Genomic DNA, 15,399 nt, shown 5'->3' on the forward strand with positions numbered 1-15,399 from the left:
GCATGGAGAGAGCCACGGAATGGCGGAGCGAGAGAAAGGAGCTGCATCCCCGCCCGCCTCCTCCCCCTTCCTGGGGCTGCACCTCGCCTCACCCCCCAATTTCAGGTACCGGCCGCCCTCCGACCCCCGGGACCCCCGCGGGGCTGCCCCTGCCCCCCGCCCCAGGCAGCGCTCCCCATCCCTGCAGCCCCCGCATCGCACGGCCGGGCCCCCGCCGCCTCCAGCGCTTCTGCCTCCTCCCTGCGCATCCCTGCTGCCCCCCGCATCCCTGCTGCCCCCCACCCCGGCACCGCTGAGCCCCCACCGCATCCATCACTCCAGCCCCCCCATCGCTGCCCAGCCCGCCCACCCCATATGTTGCTTCAGCCAGCCCCCACCCCACCATGAGACCCTCACCCCATATACCACAGCAGCTCCCACCAGCCCCCTGCTTGGCCCTATGTCCCCCTCCCCCACACCCTTACCTGCCTTATCTCCTCTTCAACCACCTTATCATCACAAAAAAAAAAAAAAAAAAAAAAAGCTTAATCTCCTTCCCCACCCCCAGGAAAGCCTTTTTCTAGCCCTTTCCTAGAAATCCCAGGCGTTCCCGCTTCCCCCCCCCCCCCCCCCCCCGCGAACCAGGAACCCCGAGGGAGGCAGTGGGAGAGTGCCAGAATTGATATTCCCAGCAACCCAGCAATACCAAGCGCTCCCATCGATTTGGGATGCAGGGGGCTGTGTCTCCCCCGAAACCCAGCGAGGCTGGTCATGGGGCCGTCCGACGGCCTGGGCCAGGCCAGGGATGGCCGGGGGCTTTGGACCCTCCAGAGCCCCCTGACTGACAGTGGCTCCAGGACAGGGATGCGCTGGGTAAGGGAGCTCTTCCGCTGCCCACGGGTGCGGTGCCCGGTGGTGTTCGCTCGCTGCTTCTGGCGGCTGTGCCAGCATCAGCCATTGCTCTCTGCTTGCCACTAGCACCCAGGGGTGCTGCGGGCCAGCTGCCTGGGCAGAGGGGGGCCGTGCCGGCTGCTTTGGGCGGTGAGATTTTTTGGGGAGGGAAAGGAGGAACTGGTCTGCTCCTGGGGCCGCAGCCAAGCTCACGGCTGCCTCCGGCAGGCCCTGGCCCCTGGGGCTTGGGGACCAGCCAGGGGGCTTGGGGACCAGCCAGGGGGCTTGGGGACCAGTGGGTCCCTGCTAGGCCACCGGCAGGTGCAGCCGAGCCATGGTGGTGTTCAGGCCATCTACCCCTGAGGGGCTTCACTCCATCAGCCCCTTTACCGGGTGGTTCCAGGGCTTCGGCAGCTGCCTCCTATTGCAGCGCTGCCTGCGAGAGCTGCTAGGAGCTGTTGCAACATGGCTGGGTAAACCCTGCAAATCAAGCCATGAAATGCTGCCTCTGGAAATGTCCACCATGGAGAAGGAGCTTGGCCGCTGAACCAGGAGCCAGAGGCTGAGCTGCCAAGCGGCTCCAGCCCCGTGGAAGGGCCAGGCTCACTGCCGTCCTGGATGCAGTGGCTGTCCCCTGGGCACCCTCCTGCTCCCCAGCAAACAGTGATGTCCCGGGAGGGCAGCGAATGAGGTGCTGCTTCTTGCCGTGCCTCAGACCTTTGGAAAAGGAGCCTGTGCCCCAGGGAAGAACACACCTTGGCAGGGGAGGCCATGCGGAAAGCTGGCGAGTCCAGGCGGCGGGTGCAAGATCTTCCCTGCGTGCCGAGCTCATGGTGTGAGCCTTGGAGCGGAAGGAGATGCCGGTGATGCTCCCGAGTGTGGGGCACGGTCTGGCAACCCAGAGGTGGTGTTGTGTGGGGAGCATCGTGTGAGGAGGGAGCCCTGCTTGTGAAATATTTGCAGGCTGGGTTACATGGCACATCTCGGGTGCTGGTCCTGCGTCCCTGCCGTGGGGGCTCAGTGGGGGGGCATCCCCCGTGGCCGAGCTGGAGCCAGCAGTGATGAGCATGGCTTGGGGTGAAGGCTTAGTGTGCGGCTGGTGGTGAGGTCCTGCGTGAGCGCTGCCCCAGCCTGCTGCCTGCACGATGAGGTCTTGCAGCTTTTTGCCCTCTGGTACATTCACCTGTTCTTCCAGCTCCCAAAGAGGCAACACGCCGGCACAAACCACACAACACGTTGGGTGATCGGTTGGCTTGAGTCAAGAGAGGACTTGGTCCTGGCCAGCAAGCCTGATGGGCAGGGGTCTGAAGCTTTGAAGAGGCTAGGGCTGGTGGGCTGGCGTGTCCTCATTGCTGGTGATGGCTTGGTTTTGTCTGAGAAGAGGTGGGAGGAGAAGCATGGTGAGGTGAGCCCTCCTTTAGCCAGGAGGACCTCCAGAGATGGCTGCTCACCATGACAAGAACAGCAGCATTTTAGGAGACAGCAATAAAAAAGTTGTTCTCATCCAGCCTCTCTGCTGTCCTTCAGCCTCCCAAAGCCTTGTGACCGGGGCTGCGTGGGTCTGCTTGGCGTCCCTCTGGGACACCGTGCTGCAGCTCCTTGCCCTGCCAAGCAGCTCTGCTGGTGCTTCAGGCCATGCTTTCCTGTGAGGGGCTCTCTGGGGCTGGGGTCCCTCTGGCCAGTATAAGAGGGGCAGGGAGGACTGGCACAACTGGGGTGCAGGGCCCTGCAGCACTCGCCATACTGCCTGCCCCGCTGCCCCCCGGTGCACAGCTCTCAGGTAGCTGGGACCTAGGTGGGGGTCCAGCAACCGATCTCTGTTGCCTTCTGTTTCCCTCATAAAGGCAGAGAGCATCCACCTAGCTGCTGGGGCAGGCAGGCTCCTAGGGATGGAAATCCTTAGGGAGTTGTTGGTGTGGGTCAGGAGAGATAGGGGGCTACCCCACTCCCTGGGGAGCCCTGTGGGAAATCACAGCCCTTTCCTGTCCCACTGGGGGGGGCTCGGGAGGGGAGGAGGTCTATGGGGGGAGAAGCCCCCTCCATCTCCCTGGGAAGTTCCAAGGAGGGTCTTCAGGCTGAGGGCAAAAATCAATCCTGGCACTATGGGCTGCTTTGTGTGCCTGCCGTGCTCACCTGGAGCTGCCAGAAGAGCCTGTTTGGAGGCGATGAGCTGGGTGTCAGAGCGGGGCTTCCTGCTTTCTTGGGGGGGGGGGAGATGAAAGGGATGTCTTCTGCTGGAAAGAGAGAGGTGCCTTCTCCAGGGGTCAAATAAAAGAGTCTCTGTGGCTCTCGCGATGGAAGACAAAACCCAGGGCCAGCCAAGTGTAGGGTAGCACTGTTTTTCCTGCTGCCGCTTGTTGCAGGACTCGCACACAGCACTGCCTGGGAGCGGTGTCGGGGCAGGACCCGGGCAGCCGGGCTCCTTGGAGCCCCCAGCTCCATCATGCCGTGTTGCCTTGGCCAGGTCCCCGCATGGGGAGTCCTGCACAGTGGCAGCGGGCTGGGGAGGAGATGCCGTAAGTCCCCATTTTCCTGGCAGGATGGAGCCGAGGGAGGCAGAGCAGCCAGGCTTGGTTACAAGGCTGTTACTGGGGCTGCGATCGGGCTGCTCCTGCTGCGGACAGGTAACAGCTGCCCCCCCTCATGCGCCCACGTGTGCTCCCTTGCTCCTTGTTCCAGGGTGTCATGAGTTTATCAGTTCTCATGCATTCGGCAGGGCTGCCAGCCTCAGGTGCCGCTCAGCACACACCTGTAACCTCCGCGGAGGCAGGGCTCACCCCCCTCAGCCGGGGGCAACCTCCCACCTACCTGCGGTGCCACGGTGCCCACCTGCAGCATCACACAGCCAGGCCTCGGCTGCTGCTGCTGGAGAGGGAGGTTGGCTACAATACCCGTGTAGGTCCTGCTCAGACTTTTACTGCTGATGGTGGAGCTGAGCTGAGCTCTCTGTTTCATTTTGTTGGTATTTTTATCCTCTTTGAGAAGCAAGAGAGAAAGGCAGGGGTGTTTCCATCACAGGGAGCTGGTGGGGGGTGGGGCAGGTGGCAGAGAGCCTTCCTTGTATCTCCTAGGAAGTCCTGGAGCATCCATGTGAGTGAGAAAAAGGCAGGAGTAACACAGCAATAGAGATTTCTTTATTCATCACATTAAGCGAAGAGGTTTCCAGCAGATGAGGTGCCTCAGGGCAGAGCTGATAGGGAAGATGGAGCCCCGGATACAGTTATCGAGGAGCTGAGAGACAACGAACACAGTATCATGAGTGACATTGGCTGGTGGCAAGGCACTGACAGGGAGAGCCAGCAACAGGTTAGCTCAGCTGGTGCTCCAGGGCTTCCTAGGAGACACAAGGAAGGCTCTTAGCCCGGACAGGGGCCAAGCTGCGTCCCAGGCAGCCGGCAGTGCTGGTCAGGCCGATGGGAGATGCACCCCTCGCTCATAGCCCCTGGGCTGGGGGGCCAGGGAGAGCTGCTGGGGTGGGTGCCAGCGAGGGGCAGGGGGACAAACCTGCAGTAGGGGGGAGCGGGGTGCAACCCCACTGGGTTCTGGAGCAGTGTATGTGCAGCTGGTGGGGTGGGGGATGCCCTGTCCCCCGTCCTGAAATGGGCACGGGCACCTCTGTCCCAGAGCTGCTTTGGCTCCATCCCAGTGGGGTGAGGGGTGAACAACTCCACGGAGGGTCACGGTGAGTGGCAAGTGGCTCCAAGGGTCGTGGGGGATTACCTGAGGCCACCGTGCCAACACCCAGTAGCCCCTCCTGGGAAAGATCCCGATCTTCAGCTGCAGAAGAGGGGTGGGAGCTGGCAGAGCAGCTCACCTGGTATTTATCTGGCCCTAACGGGGGCTGGGGGTTGCAGAAGCTCTCAGGCAGCCCTGCTTGAGGCGGGAGCGGGGCTGGGGGCCAGGTGGGGAAGGGGCATCGCTCCTGGCACTGCTTTGTGCCAGCTGGGCCTGGGCTTCCCTGGGCGCAGGAGCTGCCCTCACTGCCCTCGGCTCGAGGAGCGCAGCCGGGAGAGCAGCAGTCCTGCCGTGCTGGAAACGCTCTGGCCCTGGCATCGTCGCGCAGCCCCGCTCTGCCCAGCCAGGAGCTGGATGGATGCACCTGCCAGCGGGGCAGAGCCCCCAGCCCCAGCGTGGCCAGCAGTGCCGCAAGGGCAGGTGGAACCAGAGGCTGGGTGGTGCGGGTGTCCGTGCCGGGGTGCCCGCTGCGGGTGCTGGGGCGTGGGTGCTGGAGCAGGACCAGGAGCCGGGCTGGCTGGCAGGCAGAGGCAGTCAGCATCCCCGGCAGAGTGCAGGGACTTGGCACTGGCTCAGCTGGGGAGGTTATTTTTTTTTTTTTCCCCTCCAGGACAGCTGATTCCATCTATTTTTAATGAGCTTCCCCAGGTTGCGCAGTGAGGAGACAGAGCAGTGCCGGCAGCCACAGACTGCGACGGGGCAGGCGGAGAGGCAGCGGGCACCCGGGGCTCAGTCGTCATCTCCCTCCCTCCTCCTCGCCCTGGGCCTGGGGGGTCTTTTTTGGGGTGGGAGCGTGTACCCCAGGGAAGGGGGGTCCTCCTCAATGCAGCTGCCCTTGAAAATGGAGTCGAGCACCGAGGAGGAGAGCTGGCTGGAAGATCAGTGGGAGAAATGGTAGGGGACCGGCTGGGCTTCGGGAAGGGGGGGCTGTCCCAGGGGCGTGCAGGGGGACAAGGGGCAGCCCCTCGCCCCTGGGCATGTCACCCTTCTCTGCAAGCGATGGTTGCAGGACAGGAGCAAACTTGGCACCCAGTCGAGCCCGAAGTTCTCCCGGCTTGCGCAGGGAGCTGCGTGGCAGCCGGGCGCTGGAGCGGCAGAGGCGGCCGGCCGCATTCTGTCGCGCACCAGCATCTGCAGGCAGGGCTGGTGCTGGGCACCCACACAGCATCTCCCCATCCCCGAGAACGCGGGCAGGGCTGCCTGTCCCCTCCCCGAAGCAGGGGGCACTGCCACCCCTCCCAGCTGCCCCTGCAGAGCCGGGGAGCCCCTGCCAGCCCCTCGGCAAGGCTGTGCCTCCGGCTGGGACCCCGCGGCGGCCCTGGCGTGCCGAGGCCCCCAGCATTAGTGGCTGATGATGTCCCACCCTGGCGACCCACGTAACCAGAGAAGAAATCAATTTGTGCTTTGAAGGCTCGTCATGAGCCTCCTGCTCTGCATTCCCTCCCTCCCACAGGCAGCAGCAGATGGGCAAGGGGGGTCTGGACACCCCACCTTGTGCTGAAGGCTGTGTCCCTGCCTCCCCATGTGTCTTGTGGGTGCTGCCCCCATGGGCGTGATCGTTCCCGGCCACCTTCACCGTGGGAGCCCACCGCTGGGGGGGTCCTCAGAAACATGGAGGGGAGGTGCTGCTTCCCCCGTGGGCTTCTCCTGCTCCTTCCCGGCTCTGGGAGCTGGGACAAAGGAGGTGTTACCACTCGGTGGCACCAGCTTGGTGCCGCTGCTGGGATGGAGCCCCAGGGTGTGTGAGCAATGCTTAAAGCGAGGGTGGGAGCTTTGCAGGCCGCAAAATCCCCTTTTCTTTCCTTCCCCGCGGTGCAGACCAAGTCAGAGAAGGGTGATGGGCTCAGTGCGGCGCTTTTCCCCCAAGCATCTCCCAACCCAAGGAGCTGGGAGCAAACAGGAATGGCAGCATGGAGAGCTGTGCCCGTGGTTGCCCCAGACTGGACGTGGTGGGGTTGTATCGGTTGGCAGAGGGCTGTTGAGCTGGGCTCTTTTACTTACCCCTGTGGTAATGAATAAGTGTGAAGAGCACTGCGGTACCACCACAGAGAAATGTTTAGAGCCAGGAGCACCTTGCCATCCCCCCCGGGGACACAAGCAAGCACTCGAGGAGCCTGCTCATCAGCACGTTTCCAGCCACTAGAAGGATATCTCTGTAAACTTTCTGAAGGGGTGTAACAAGCCTGTGGGGTGCCAGCCCTGAGGGACCCCTGAGGCCATGCAGGCAGCACCGATAGATGGCCACAGGAATGCCCGTGGTCATCCCAGGGCATGATTTTTGGTGGAGGGACTCACTGCTCTCTCTTACTGCAGGCACCTGGCTGGGACATCCCTCCCAGCCGTGACTCGGGGTCTGGCGGTGCCATGGCCAGCAGGTCTGCAGTGCTGGCGAGGTCTGTGGGTCTTGGTGTGGTCACCTGTCCCGGCAGGTCCATCCTCCCGCTGTGCCCTGCCAGGACCCCCAGCTGTCCCCTCGCTGTAACCCCAGACTTCACCCCGCTGGGTGTCTGTGCCCAGCTGGGACAGCCCGGGAGCCTCCCTTGGATGGTGGGAGCTGAACCTCCTTGGCAGGGCTGGCTGTCCCATGCTCTCCCACCTGCACATCCCTACTGTCTTTGGTCAGGCAGAGGCTGGTGTGGGGCACACTCCTCCTGCCTCGCCACAGACCATGCCAAGCCCAGCCATTTGGTGGGCACAGACCCATGCCTTCTGGAAGGAGCCCCCTTCCCAGTCTTTCTTCCCAGTAAAGACTGGGAGAGCCTCTCCTGGGGTGGGCAGTGCTGCTCCCTGCCTGTGCAGTGGGTGATCACAGCATCTCCGCTCCCTCCAGGCTCACCCACGACATCAGCCTCGAGGAATTTGAGGATGAAGACCTCTCTGAGATCACTGATGAGTGTGGAATCAGCCTGCACTGCAAGGAGAGCCTGGCCACCCGGGTAAGCGGGATGGGGACAGGGATGGGGATGGGCAGAGAGTGCTGGTGGGGCTGGCAGGACCATCAGCTCCCATGTAGGACCACCAGGTCCCCAGGCCAGTGATGCTTCCTCAAGGTGCCCTTTGCCACGACCCTAATCCCCTCTGCTCGGCAGTGCCCTTGCCTCACCACCGCACAGCACAGACCCTTTCTGAGCCAGCCAGACCCAAGGGACAGAAGAGCACCTCAAAGCCGGTGCTGTTTGGTTCCCACTGTGCTGGAGGGATTTGAGTTTGTTCCTCAGGGATGAGCCTAGGGTTTTGAGCGCAAGCAGGGGCACATCTCCCATTTGAGAGGGATGGCCAGTGAGCCTCTGGCACCCGATGAGCATCCTTGGGAAGCAAGGATGTGTGTGAGGTGGCACCAAAGGTCCTGAGTAAGATGTGCATCCCTGGGTCTGGAGGTGTGTCTGGGCTGGCAGCTCTCCTCTGCTCACTCGGTGTTCCTTCTGACTTGCTAGCTGTCTTTAGCAAGAGCTGTCCTCAGGCTTTTAGGAGGCAGGAGACCTGAAGGCTGGTGAAACAGGGCTGGAGGAGGTGGCTTTGAACCCAGCAGGCAGCAGATGAAATAAAACCAGGAGCTGTGAAGCCTGTGCAGATGCTGCAGGCGGGTCTCCCATCCACCTTAAGTACCTCAGGGCATGTTGTGGAGACCCCAACAGGGTTCACGCCAGTATTCAAACTGCCCAAGAAGGCCGTGGGGACAGAAACGTGGAGGTAAACTGAGAATTACACTGGATTTGGAAATATGAGGGATTCTGCATTTTGCCAGTGTGTTTCATGCTAAAAGGATGCAAATGCTGGAGGAGCAACCAGACGGTTTGAGAATCCTTTCATCCCTCAGGAGAAATACTTCCTTTGCAAAACTGCTAACGACCCAGCAAGGAGGGGAAAAGCAGAGGAATTTGTCGCAGATTTAAAATTAGAAAGTGAATTTGTGATGTTGGGAATCCCTCGTTGCAGGCAGGAGGGTACAGGCAGACCTCATCCCTGGGAGGTGAGTGCGTCCTGCTGTGCTCCTAGTCTAATTCGGGACCTTCCCAGCAGAAATTCAGCTGCTCCTGGAGATGAGGCTACTGCTCCACATCTCTGCTCCGGCCACCGCCGCCTCCTGCGCCAGGACCTTAGGACGGGAAGAGCCTGGGCTCATGGGCTGCGTACGCCGAAGGAAGGGGGGATGACACTGGAGGAGAGATAACACTGATCTTTGCAAACCCAAAAGCAAACCCAGTGCTGGGGGTCCACGAGGGCACAGCCGCAGCCAGGGCAGGGCATTGGGAAGATCCTCCTGCCTGCAGTAGGTGAGGCCGGCAGGGGCTTTGGGTGTGCTGCTGGTGCTTCCCATCAGCTGTCCCAGTTCTCCCGGGCTCTTAGGACAGGATTTGTTTTTATTTTACGGACTGCCAGCCCTTGGCTGAGGTTTGGCAGGGAGGGTAAGGGTGGAGGGGGGGACTTGCAGCTCAGCTGCTGCGGCCCTTCCTTGAGGTCGAGGGAAAACAGACTGCTTCACCCACTGAAAACAGTGTACCGGAGGGTTTCTGCATCCCTGAACTGCGATGCAGACCTGACCCATGGCAGAGGATTTTCTCGGGCTCCAGCAGCGAGCCCCACGCCGTCCCTGGGGCTCAGGACTGCCTTGCACAGACGGCTGAGTGCACAGAGGGTCCACCGGGGCTGAAGGGGGGTACAAAACTGCCCCCGGGGAAGCAAGGAGCTATTCATAAACACAGCAAAGGAAGAAGCTTGCCACGCTCAGATGGCTACTAAATGCCTACTAAAAATACGTTTGAATGGTTTATATGGGGCACAGAGGATTGCCTGAGGAGCAGAACCGAAAGTGATGACAGCAATGGTGATGAGGGGCTTTCAATCCCAAGCATCGAAGGCGCGACCTGGGGAGCTTTCCAACCCAACTGCCGTCTGGAGCGAGCTCGGAGCGATGGGCTTGTGGGATCTGCCTGATGGAAGCAGCCAGGCCCAGAGGGAGCAGCTTGGCCGGGTCTGCACAGTGCGGGGGCCAGCAAATCAGTAATGACCCGCAGCCGGCATCAGCCAGCTAATTGCATCACGTGGGGATGGCTGGCTTGGCAAGGCAGCCCGACGCCGGCCCCGCGCTGTGCCCTGCCCATGGTGAGCTCCCGGTGCCGCAGAGCACCCATGGTACGTAGGATGGAAGGTTGGCCCCGGTTGCCCCTGCAGTGCCAGGCGCCTGGCAAAAGCCCGGCGATGGAGTGAGGGATGCGGGGTGAGAGAGAGCTGCAGGCTTGCCAGATCACATCGGGGGGAAGAGCGCCGGGGAAGGGGGAATGCAGGCTCTGGGGAGCGTGGTGACCCGCGGGGCTGGGGGCATCCAAGCTTCCCGACTCGGTGGCAGGTCTCCGGAGAGGTGGGCAGGCACAGCAACCCTGCGGTGAGCAGGAAAGCACCAGGAGGGAGTGAGGGGACAGACCCTGCCAGAGGGCTGGGCAGGTGGCTGCTGCACGGGGACAGCCGGTGACCTTGGCGCTGCAGGGGGTCTGGCAGAGATGCTGGGTGGCAAAACCCCGTGGCAGGAACGGGCGGCCGGTGCAGAGGTCAGCACCCAGAGGTGGGGGTTGAGGCTTTTTTCTGGTCTTGGAAAAACAAAGATGATTTCATCGTGGGCTATTTTAGCAGCTTTCCCAAAATAGTGGCTAAGCCACAGAGAAACTGCGAGGACGTGTAGGCTGATGTTTGTGCAGGAGGGAACCGTGCACAGACCAGGCACCTCAGGGAAGGAAGAGCATGTACCCAGAATGAGGAATAACTCCAAGCGTGGCTGAAAAAATCTGTAATTTCAACAAGAAGTTGCAGGTGAATGAAAACCGGGAGTGAAGCAAGGGGTGGGCTGAGAGGAGGGCTCAGCGGAGAGGCAGAGCTGCCCTCAGGGCTCTTGAAGAGCAGGGCAGGGGGTTGGCTGGGGGGAGCGGGGGCAAGTGCTCCACTTCAGCGCACTGAGAGGAACAGTTGTGACAGAAGCACGAGGCCTTTGCTTTGGACTTGACCTCGGTTTGGTGGCTTGGAAACCCGGTGTGATGAATCTTGTTTTCAGCAAGATGGATCCCAGCAAACAGCCAGGCTGCAGTTATTATAGGCTCGGTGCCTCATCTGTTTTCTAGGAGCTCCAGAAAATGGTTAATGCAGGAATGAAGAAAAAAAAACAAAACAAAAAAACCCCAAAACGTAAGAAATACCCTTCTTGGAAATACTTGAGAGCATAAAAATGAGTGCCCGAAGGAAAGGAGCTGGTTTAGGGCTGTGCTGAGCCTTCACAGCCTGCATGAAAAGGCCTGAACCAACCATGAGGGGAGAAAAAAAGCCTACTTTGTTTTTCCAGCATGAGAGGACTGCTCCCTCTTGCCGTTCACCATCGCTGACCGCTGGCAGCAGCTGCCCTGGGCAGGTCGGCGGGACCCGCTGCAAAGGGGGGAGCAGCTGCCAGGAGCCGGCCAACCTGCTGCTGTGGGGAGTGGGGGGGAGCCCCCCCGGGGGCTGGGAGCACAGGATGCCGCAGCGAGGCGGCTGCTGACTTTTCAAAGGCTGCTCTGTGAAGCCGCCTCTGATCCATCGCCGGCTGTGGCTGTGCCAGGCTGGGGGCAGAGAGGCTGCTCCTGGAGCTTTGAAGCCGGGAGCAAAGCAGTCACGGCTGGGGGGTAGGGAGCAAAGCAGTCACGGCTGGGGGGTAGGGAGCAGGGACACCTGCTCAGCAGGTCCCCCTCGCTTGCCCATGCTCATAAAATGCTTTTCCCAGCTGAAGGTTTTGCCGCTCCTCTGGCAGGGAAGGCTGCAGGGGCTGGGGAGCAGGCCTTTTGCCTGCTCAACCATATGGGGTATGGACCAGGGTCACTCAAGCAACGCCTTGCACATCACCCGCTCCTCTTGCAAGAGCCTTTGGTTCCTAGGGAAGCAAGCAGCACCCGTCCCTTGCTGGGCTCGGCGGCAGCCCCCATGCAGGCGGTTCCCCCGACTAGACTGGTGCTCCCAGGGGTGCTCCTGGCACCTTGCAATTGCAGCAAGGCTCGCGCTGCTCCGGTCCCCCCAGGGCCCACAGACCACAGCATCAGGACCATCAGAGGCCAGTCATTGGATACTGGGATTCTTTGCCATTGGGATGGTGCTGTGCAGGTTGGAGGTAGCATCAGCAGGAGCAAGCCAGTGTCACGGCCATCCCAGGGCTGGCTCTGTAATGGAGGTGTGAGCCTCCCTGTGACTGCATCAGGGTCCGGGTGTGCAACTTGTGCACATCCTGCTGCAAGATTCGGGCACTGGTACTGCTCTCCCACACGCCCTAGTCTCTCCGACAGGCTGAAAGGACGTTGGGAAGTCACCTCAACATTGTGTCTGTGCTGAGGCATGAGTGTTCTCAAGCTGGCCTTAGGTGACATTAACTTGTCCCTAGAGAGCTCCCAAGGCAGCATCCTTCCAGTCAGAAAAGCTTCCCAAGGCTGAGTCCCTGCTCTCGCTTTGCAAGTCACCACAGGTCCCACTCAGATGGTAAGGTCAGCTATTGCTCTGTGGTTTCAAAATCATTTTGTCCTGCTACCAGCCACTAACAAGTACCTGCAGTGGCTGTAGTTCCCTCCTAGCTATTGAACCTGGGATGGCACATCCCTCCTAGGGTGCGCTTGTCTTCAAGACAAGTACTGTTTTGCTTTTCTGCATCCTTCTGGGACTTACCTTCCTCTGAGAGTTTTCCTTGTGCTGGCTACAGCTACAGGGTCACTGAGGCAGTGTCATTGGCAGTCTAGGTTGAACGTCACCAGCTGACTCAAATACACCTACCCAGGCTAGATATAAACCACTTTACTGGCATCTCCCCCCAGTTCTTTTCCTGTGCCTTGGTTTCCTTGTTAAAGTCCGTGTGATTTGCCACTGATAACTGGTGCCACGGAAACACTGAACTTATTGTGGGAAGGCCAGTGTTAAAACCAAGGGAGTTAAATGTTTAAAGCCTCAAGAGGACGGGTGTTGATGGCAGCGCTCCTCCCGGGGCTCACTCAGCACCTGCCAGGACTGCAGCAGGGACACTGGGGTGAAACAGCCCCCGTGAGAAAGTTCGTGCTGTGCCTGTCAGAGCCATGCCTGTGCTGCCTTCAGTCCAGCAGGTCAGGAGCTGGTGGCAGTGAGAGCTCTTGGAGGGGCTTCTCCCACGGCTCAAGGGGCATCCTCCGTGCAGCCAGAGACATGGATAGTGCCGGCTGCAAAAAAACGCCATTCTCCACCTCTGCCCACTGATGGGAGTTTTCCAGTCCCCACAAACAGCTGCTAACCATGGAATTCGACTCGCTAACGCCAAGCCACAGCCGTTATTGCTGGCTGCAGCACCTTGTGCATGTGCAAGCTCCCGTTACTGCAAGGAAGATGGCTTGGGAAGGAAACTGTTGACCTTTAAACACCTGCAGCCACACAGGGACATCAGTGCCTCTTCACCAGCCACGAGGGCCACGGTGGCCACCCTGCTTCAGGAGTGAAGGGCGCAAGGGGAGCATGGGGCTGCCCCTGGCCAGAGCACAGCCGCCACGACGGGGTGACTGGAGAGCCAGCCCTGGGATGCCGGCTCATTGGGCATCCCTTCAGCATGGCTTCAGGTCCGAGAAGTGCAAATGCTGGGTGTGTGAGAAAACGTCTGTTCAGCATGGGGAGGCTGAGGGGACGTAACGCCTGTCCCTGGCTGCCTGACGGCTGCAGGGAAGAAGGAGCCTGCCTCCTCTCCCTGGTGTGCAGCGACAATTTCAACCCCAGAGAGAGAAAAAGTAGTAGTAGTGCGGCGCGGGTGCTGGTATCCGGCTCGGTGGTGGGTTCTCTGTCCATGAGGGTATTTGGGTGTGATGGGCCAGGGTCTGAGCAACCCCACCTAGGCAGCGCTTGGCCAGACCCCAGCAGGATGGTGTGTGCTTGTATGGGCCCCTGGTGCCAGGGCAGGAGCGGGGCGAGGACACGGTCTGCCGTGTGAGGAAGGATTATCGAATTATAGAACCATGGAATCGTTGAGGTTGGAAAAGAGCTTTAAGACCATCGAGCCCGACCAGTTACCCCAGCACTGCCCAGCCCGCCCCTAACCCGTGCCCCCAAGCACCGTGTCTAGGGCAGCCCGGGTTGGAAGGGCCCTCAGCCGTTCCCCCGGCCCAGCGTTCGGCGGGGGGGCAGCCGGGGGTCTTGCCTAGCCCGCTGGCCCCCGGAGAGCCTCCGGCGGCGGGGGCCTCTGCCCGGCCGGGGGGTCGTCCTGCCGCGGCGGCCGTTCGGCGGCTCAGAGCCAGCCCGGGCGTGCGCGGCTGCGCGCCGGGACCCACGGGCACCGCCGGGTGAGCGATGGGGGTGTCCCCCGCGCCGGGGGGCGGCCCGGTGCTGCCGGGGCAGAGGGGCGTCCTTCGGCGGGAATAGCATCCCTGCCCCTTTAAAGGGCAGAGGCCGCCGGGGGCGATGGCCGCGCCGCCCCCGCTCCCCGGCCCCGGCCCCCGCCCCGCGGCTGACGGCAGCGCTGACCCGGCAGGGCGCTGTGAGCCGGCCGGGCGCGGCCCGCGGGGAGCCCAGCCGCCTGCAGGCCGAGATGCTCCAGCTCGATCTCATCGACGCGGCGGGGGATGCGGCGGCCGAGGAGCAGACGGCCCCCGAGCCGCTGCAGAAGGAGCCCCCGCCCCCGGCCGGGACCACCGAGGTCTACAGGCCGAAGCGACCCACAACTCTGAACCTCTTCCCGCAGGTGCCTCGCAGCCAGGTGAGCTTGGGCCGGGGGGGTGGGGGAGTGCGTGCAGGGGAGGGGGAGGGGGAGGGGGAGGGGGAGGGAGGATGCTCCCTGCGCCGGGAGCTTTTGTCTTGGAGGGACGGAGGGAAGAGGCTCCGCTGCCCCTCCCCGCGATGCCCGGCAGTGTCCCGGCCCCCCCCCCCGCCGTCCCCGCCGTCCCTGCCCCCCACCGGGCGCAGCCCGGTCCCTGCTGCGGAGCCGGGGGAGCGGTCAGCGGGCCGGGGGGGGGGCACCGGGGGCACACGGGGATGTGCTCGCTCGCTGCCGGGCCGGCCCCCCTGCCTGGGCACTGCGCTTGACGGGCGGATAGGGGGGCTTAGGGGTCTGGTGGGACCTTCCATCGCCACTGTCGAGGTGAGAGGGAAGGGGCCAGGACCGAGCTGTGCCCCGGCAGAGCCGTGGGGCAGGGGGGAGCGGGGCAGGGACCCTGTGGGGATGGAGAGTGAGCGATGGGACGGGGCACCGCACCACGGGGCTGGCACTGCTGGCCACAGCCGGCTGGGCTCCAGCTGTCCCAGGGTGGGACAGTGCCAGCCCCGGGCAGGATGGTGACACCGGGTACCCCATGCCCGGCGCTGGGGACACAGTGGCCTCCCCTCCCGAGCAGCAGGCAAAAGCGGTATTAATGTCAGTGCCCCGTGCAAAATTTGAAAGACAGATCGGCAACACCCAAAATGGTGGCTGGGAGGGCGAGGGGGGTCTGTTGTCTCACTCACGCTCAGATTTGTACGAGATTTTGGATGGTTTTCCCCAAAACTGCCTGCCCACACAGCCATGGGGCTGCTGCCATCCACGGGGCAGGCGTGTCTGGGTGCCCCGCACCCTCCGAGCAGGGCTGGGGTCCCTTTGCCCCATCTCCTCTGCAAACTTCGCGGAGCCACACGAGGTGCGCGATGCGCAGGGCTATTTTTGCCACCCTCCTGCATTCAGCTGTGCCTTCTGCCAAGTAGGAGGATTTTCAGTGCAGTGACGTTGAGCTGAGGAGCATGAAGTGCGGGGCAGGTGTCCCTGTGGGTGACAGATGGGGAGTAGTCAGAGCTGGGTGTCAGCAACCCAGCTAC

At 62.0% G+C, this 15,399-nt stretch overlaps 1 protein-coding gene across 2 annotated transcripts in view; it reads left to right on the forward strand.

Annotated features, from left to right (window-relative positions):
• The window catches only part of MAPK8IP1 (mitogen-activated protein kinase 8 interacting protein 1), a 24,301-nt gene continuing 8,902 nt past the window's right edge, over window positions 1-15,399 (forward strand). Inside the window, exons 1-3 of one of the 2 annotated variants that reach the window (XM_056347364.1) lie at window positions 1-105; window positions 7,436-7,541; window positions 14,087-14,311. In XM_056347364.1, the coding sequence (XP_056203339.1) occupies window positions 20-105; window positions 7,436-7,541; window positions 14,087-14,311 (417 nt within the window). In that variant the 5' untranslated portion in view covers window positions 1-19. Of the gene's footprint in view, window positions 106-5,381; window positions 5,500-7,435; window positions 7,542-14,086; window positions 14,312-15,399 lie in introns of those variants that run through there. The other variant, XM_056347365.1, reaches the window with a different exon arrangement.

Source organism: Falco biarmicus, chromosome 7 (genome assembly GCF_023638135.1).
Source record: "Falco biarmicus isolate bFalBia1 chromosome 7, bFalBia1.pri, whole genome shotgun sequence".
Classification (NCBI taxonomy): Eukaryota; Metazoa; Chordata; class Aves; order Falconiformes; family Falconidae; genus Falco; species Falco biarmicus.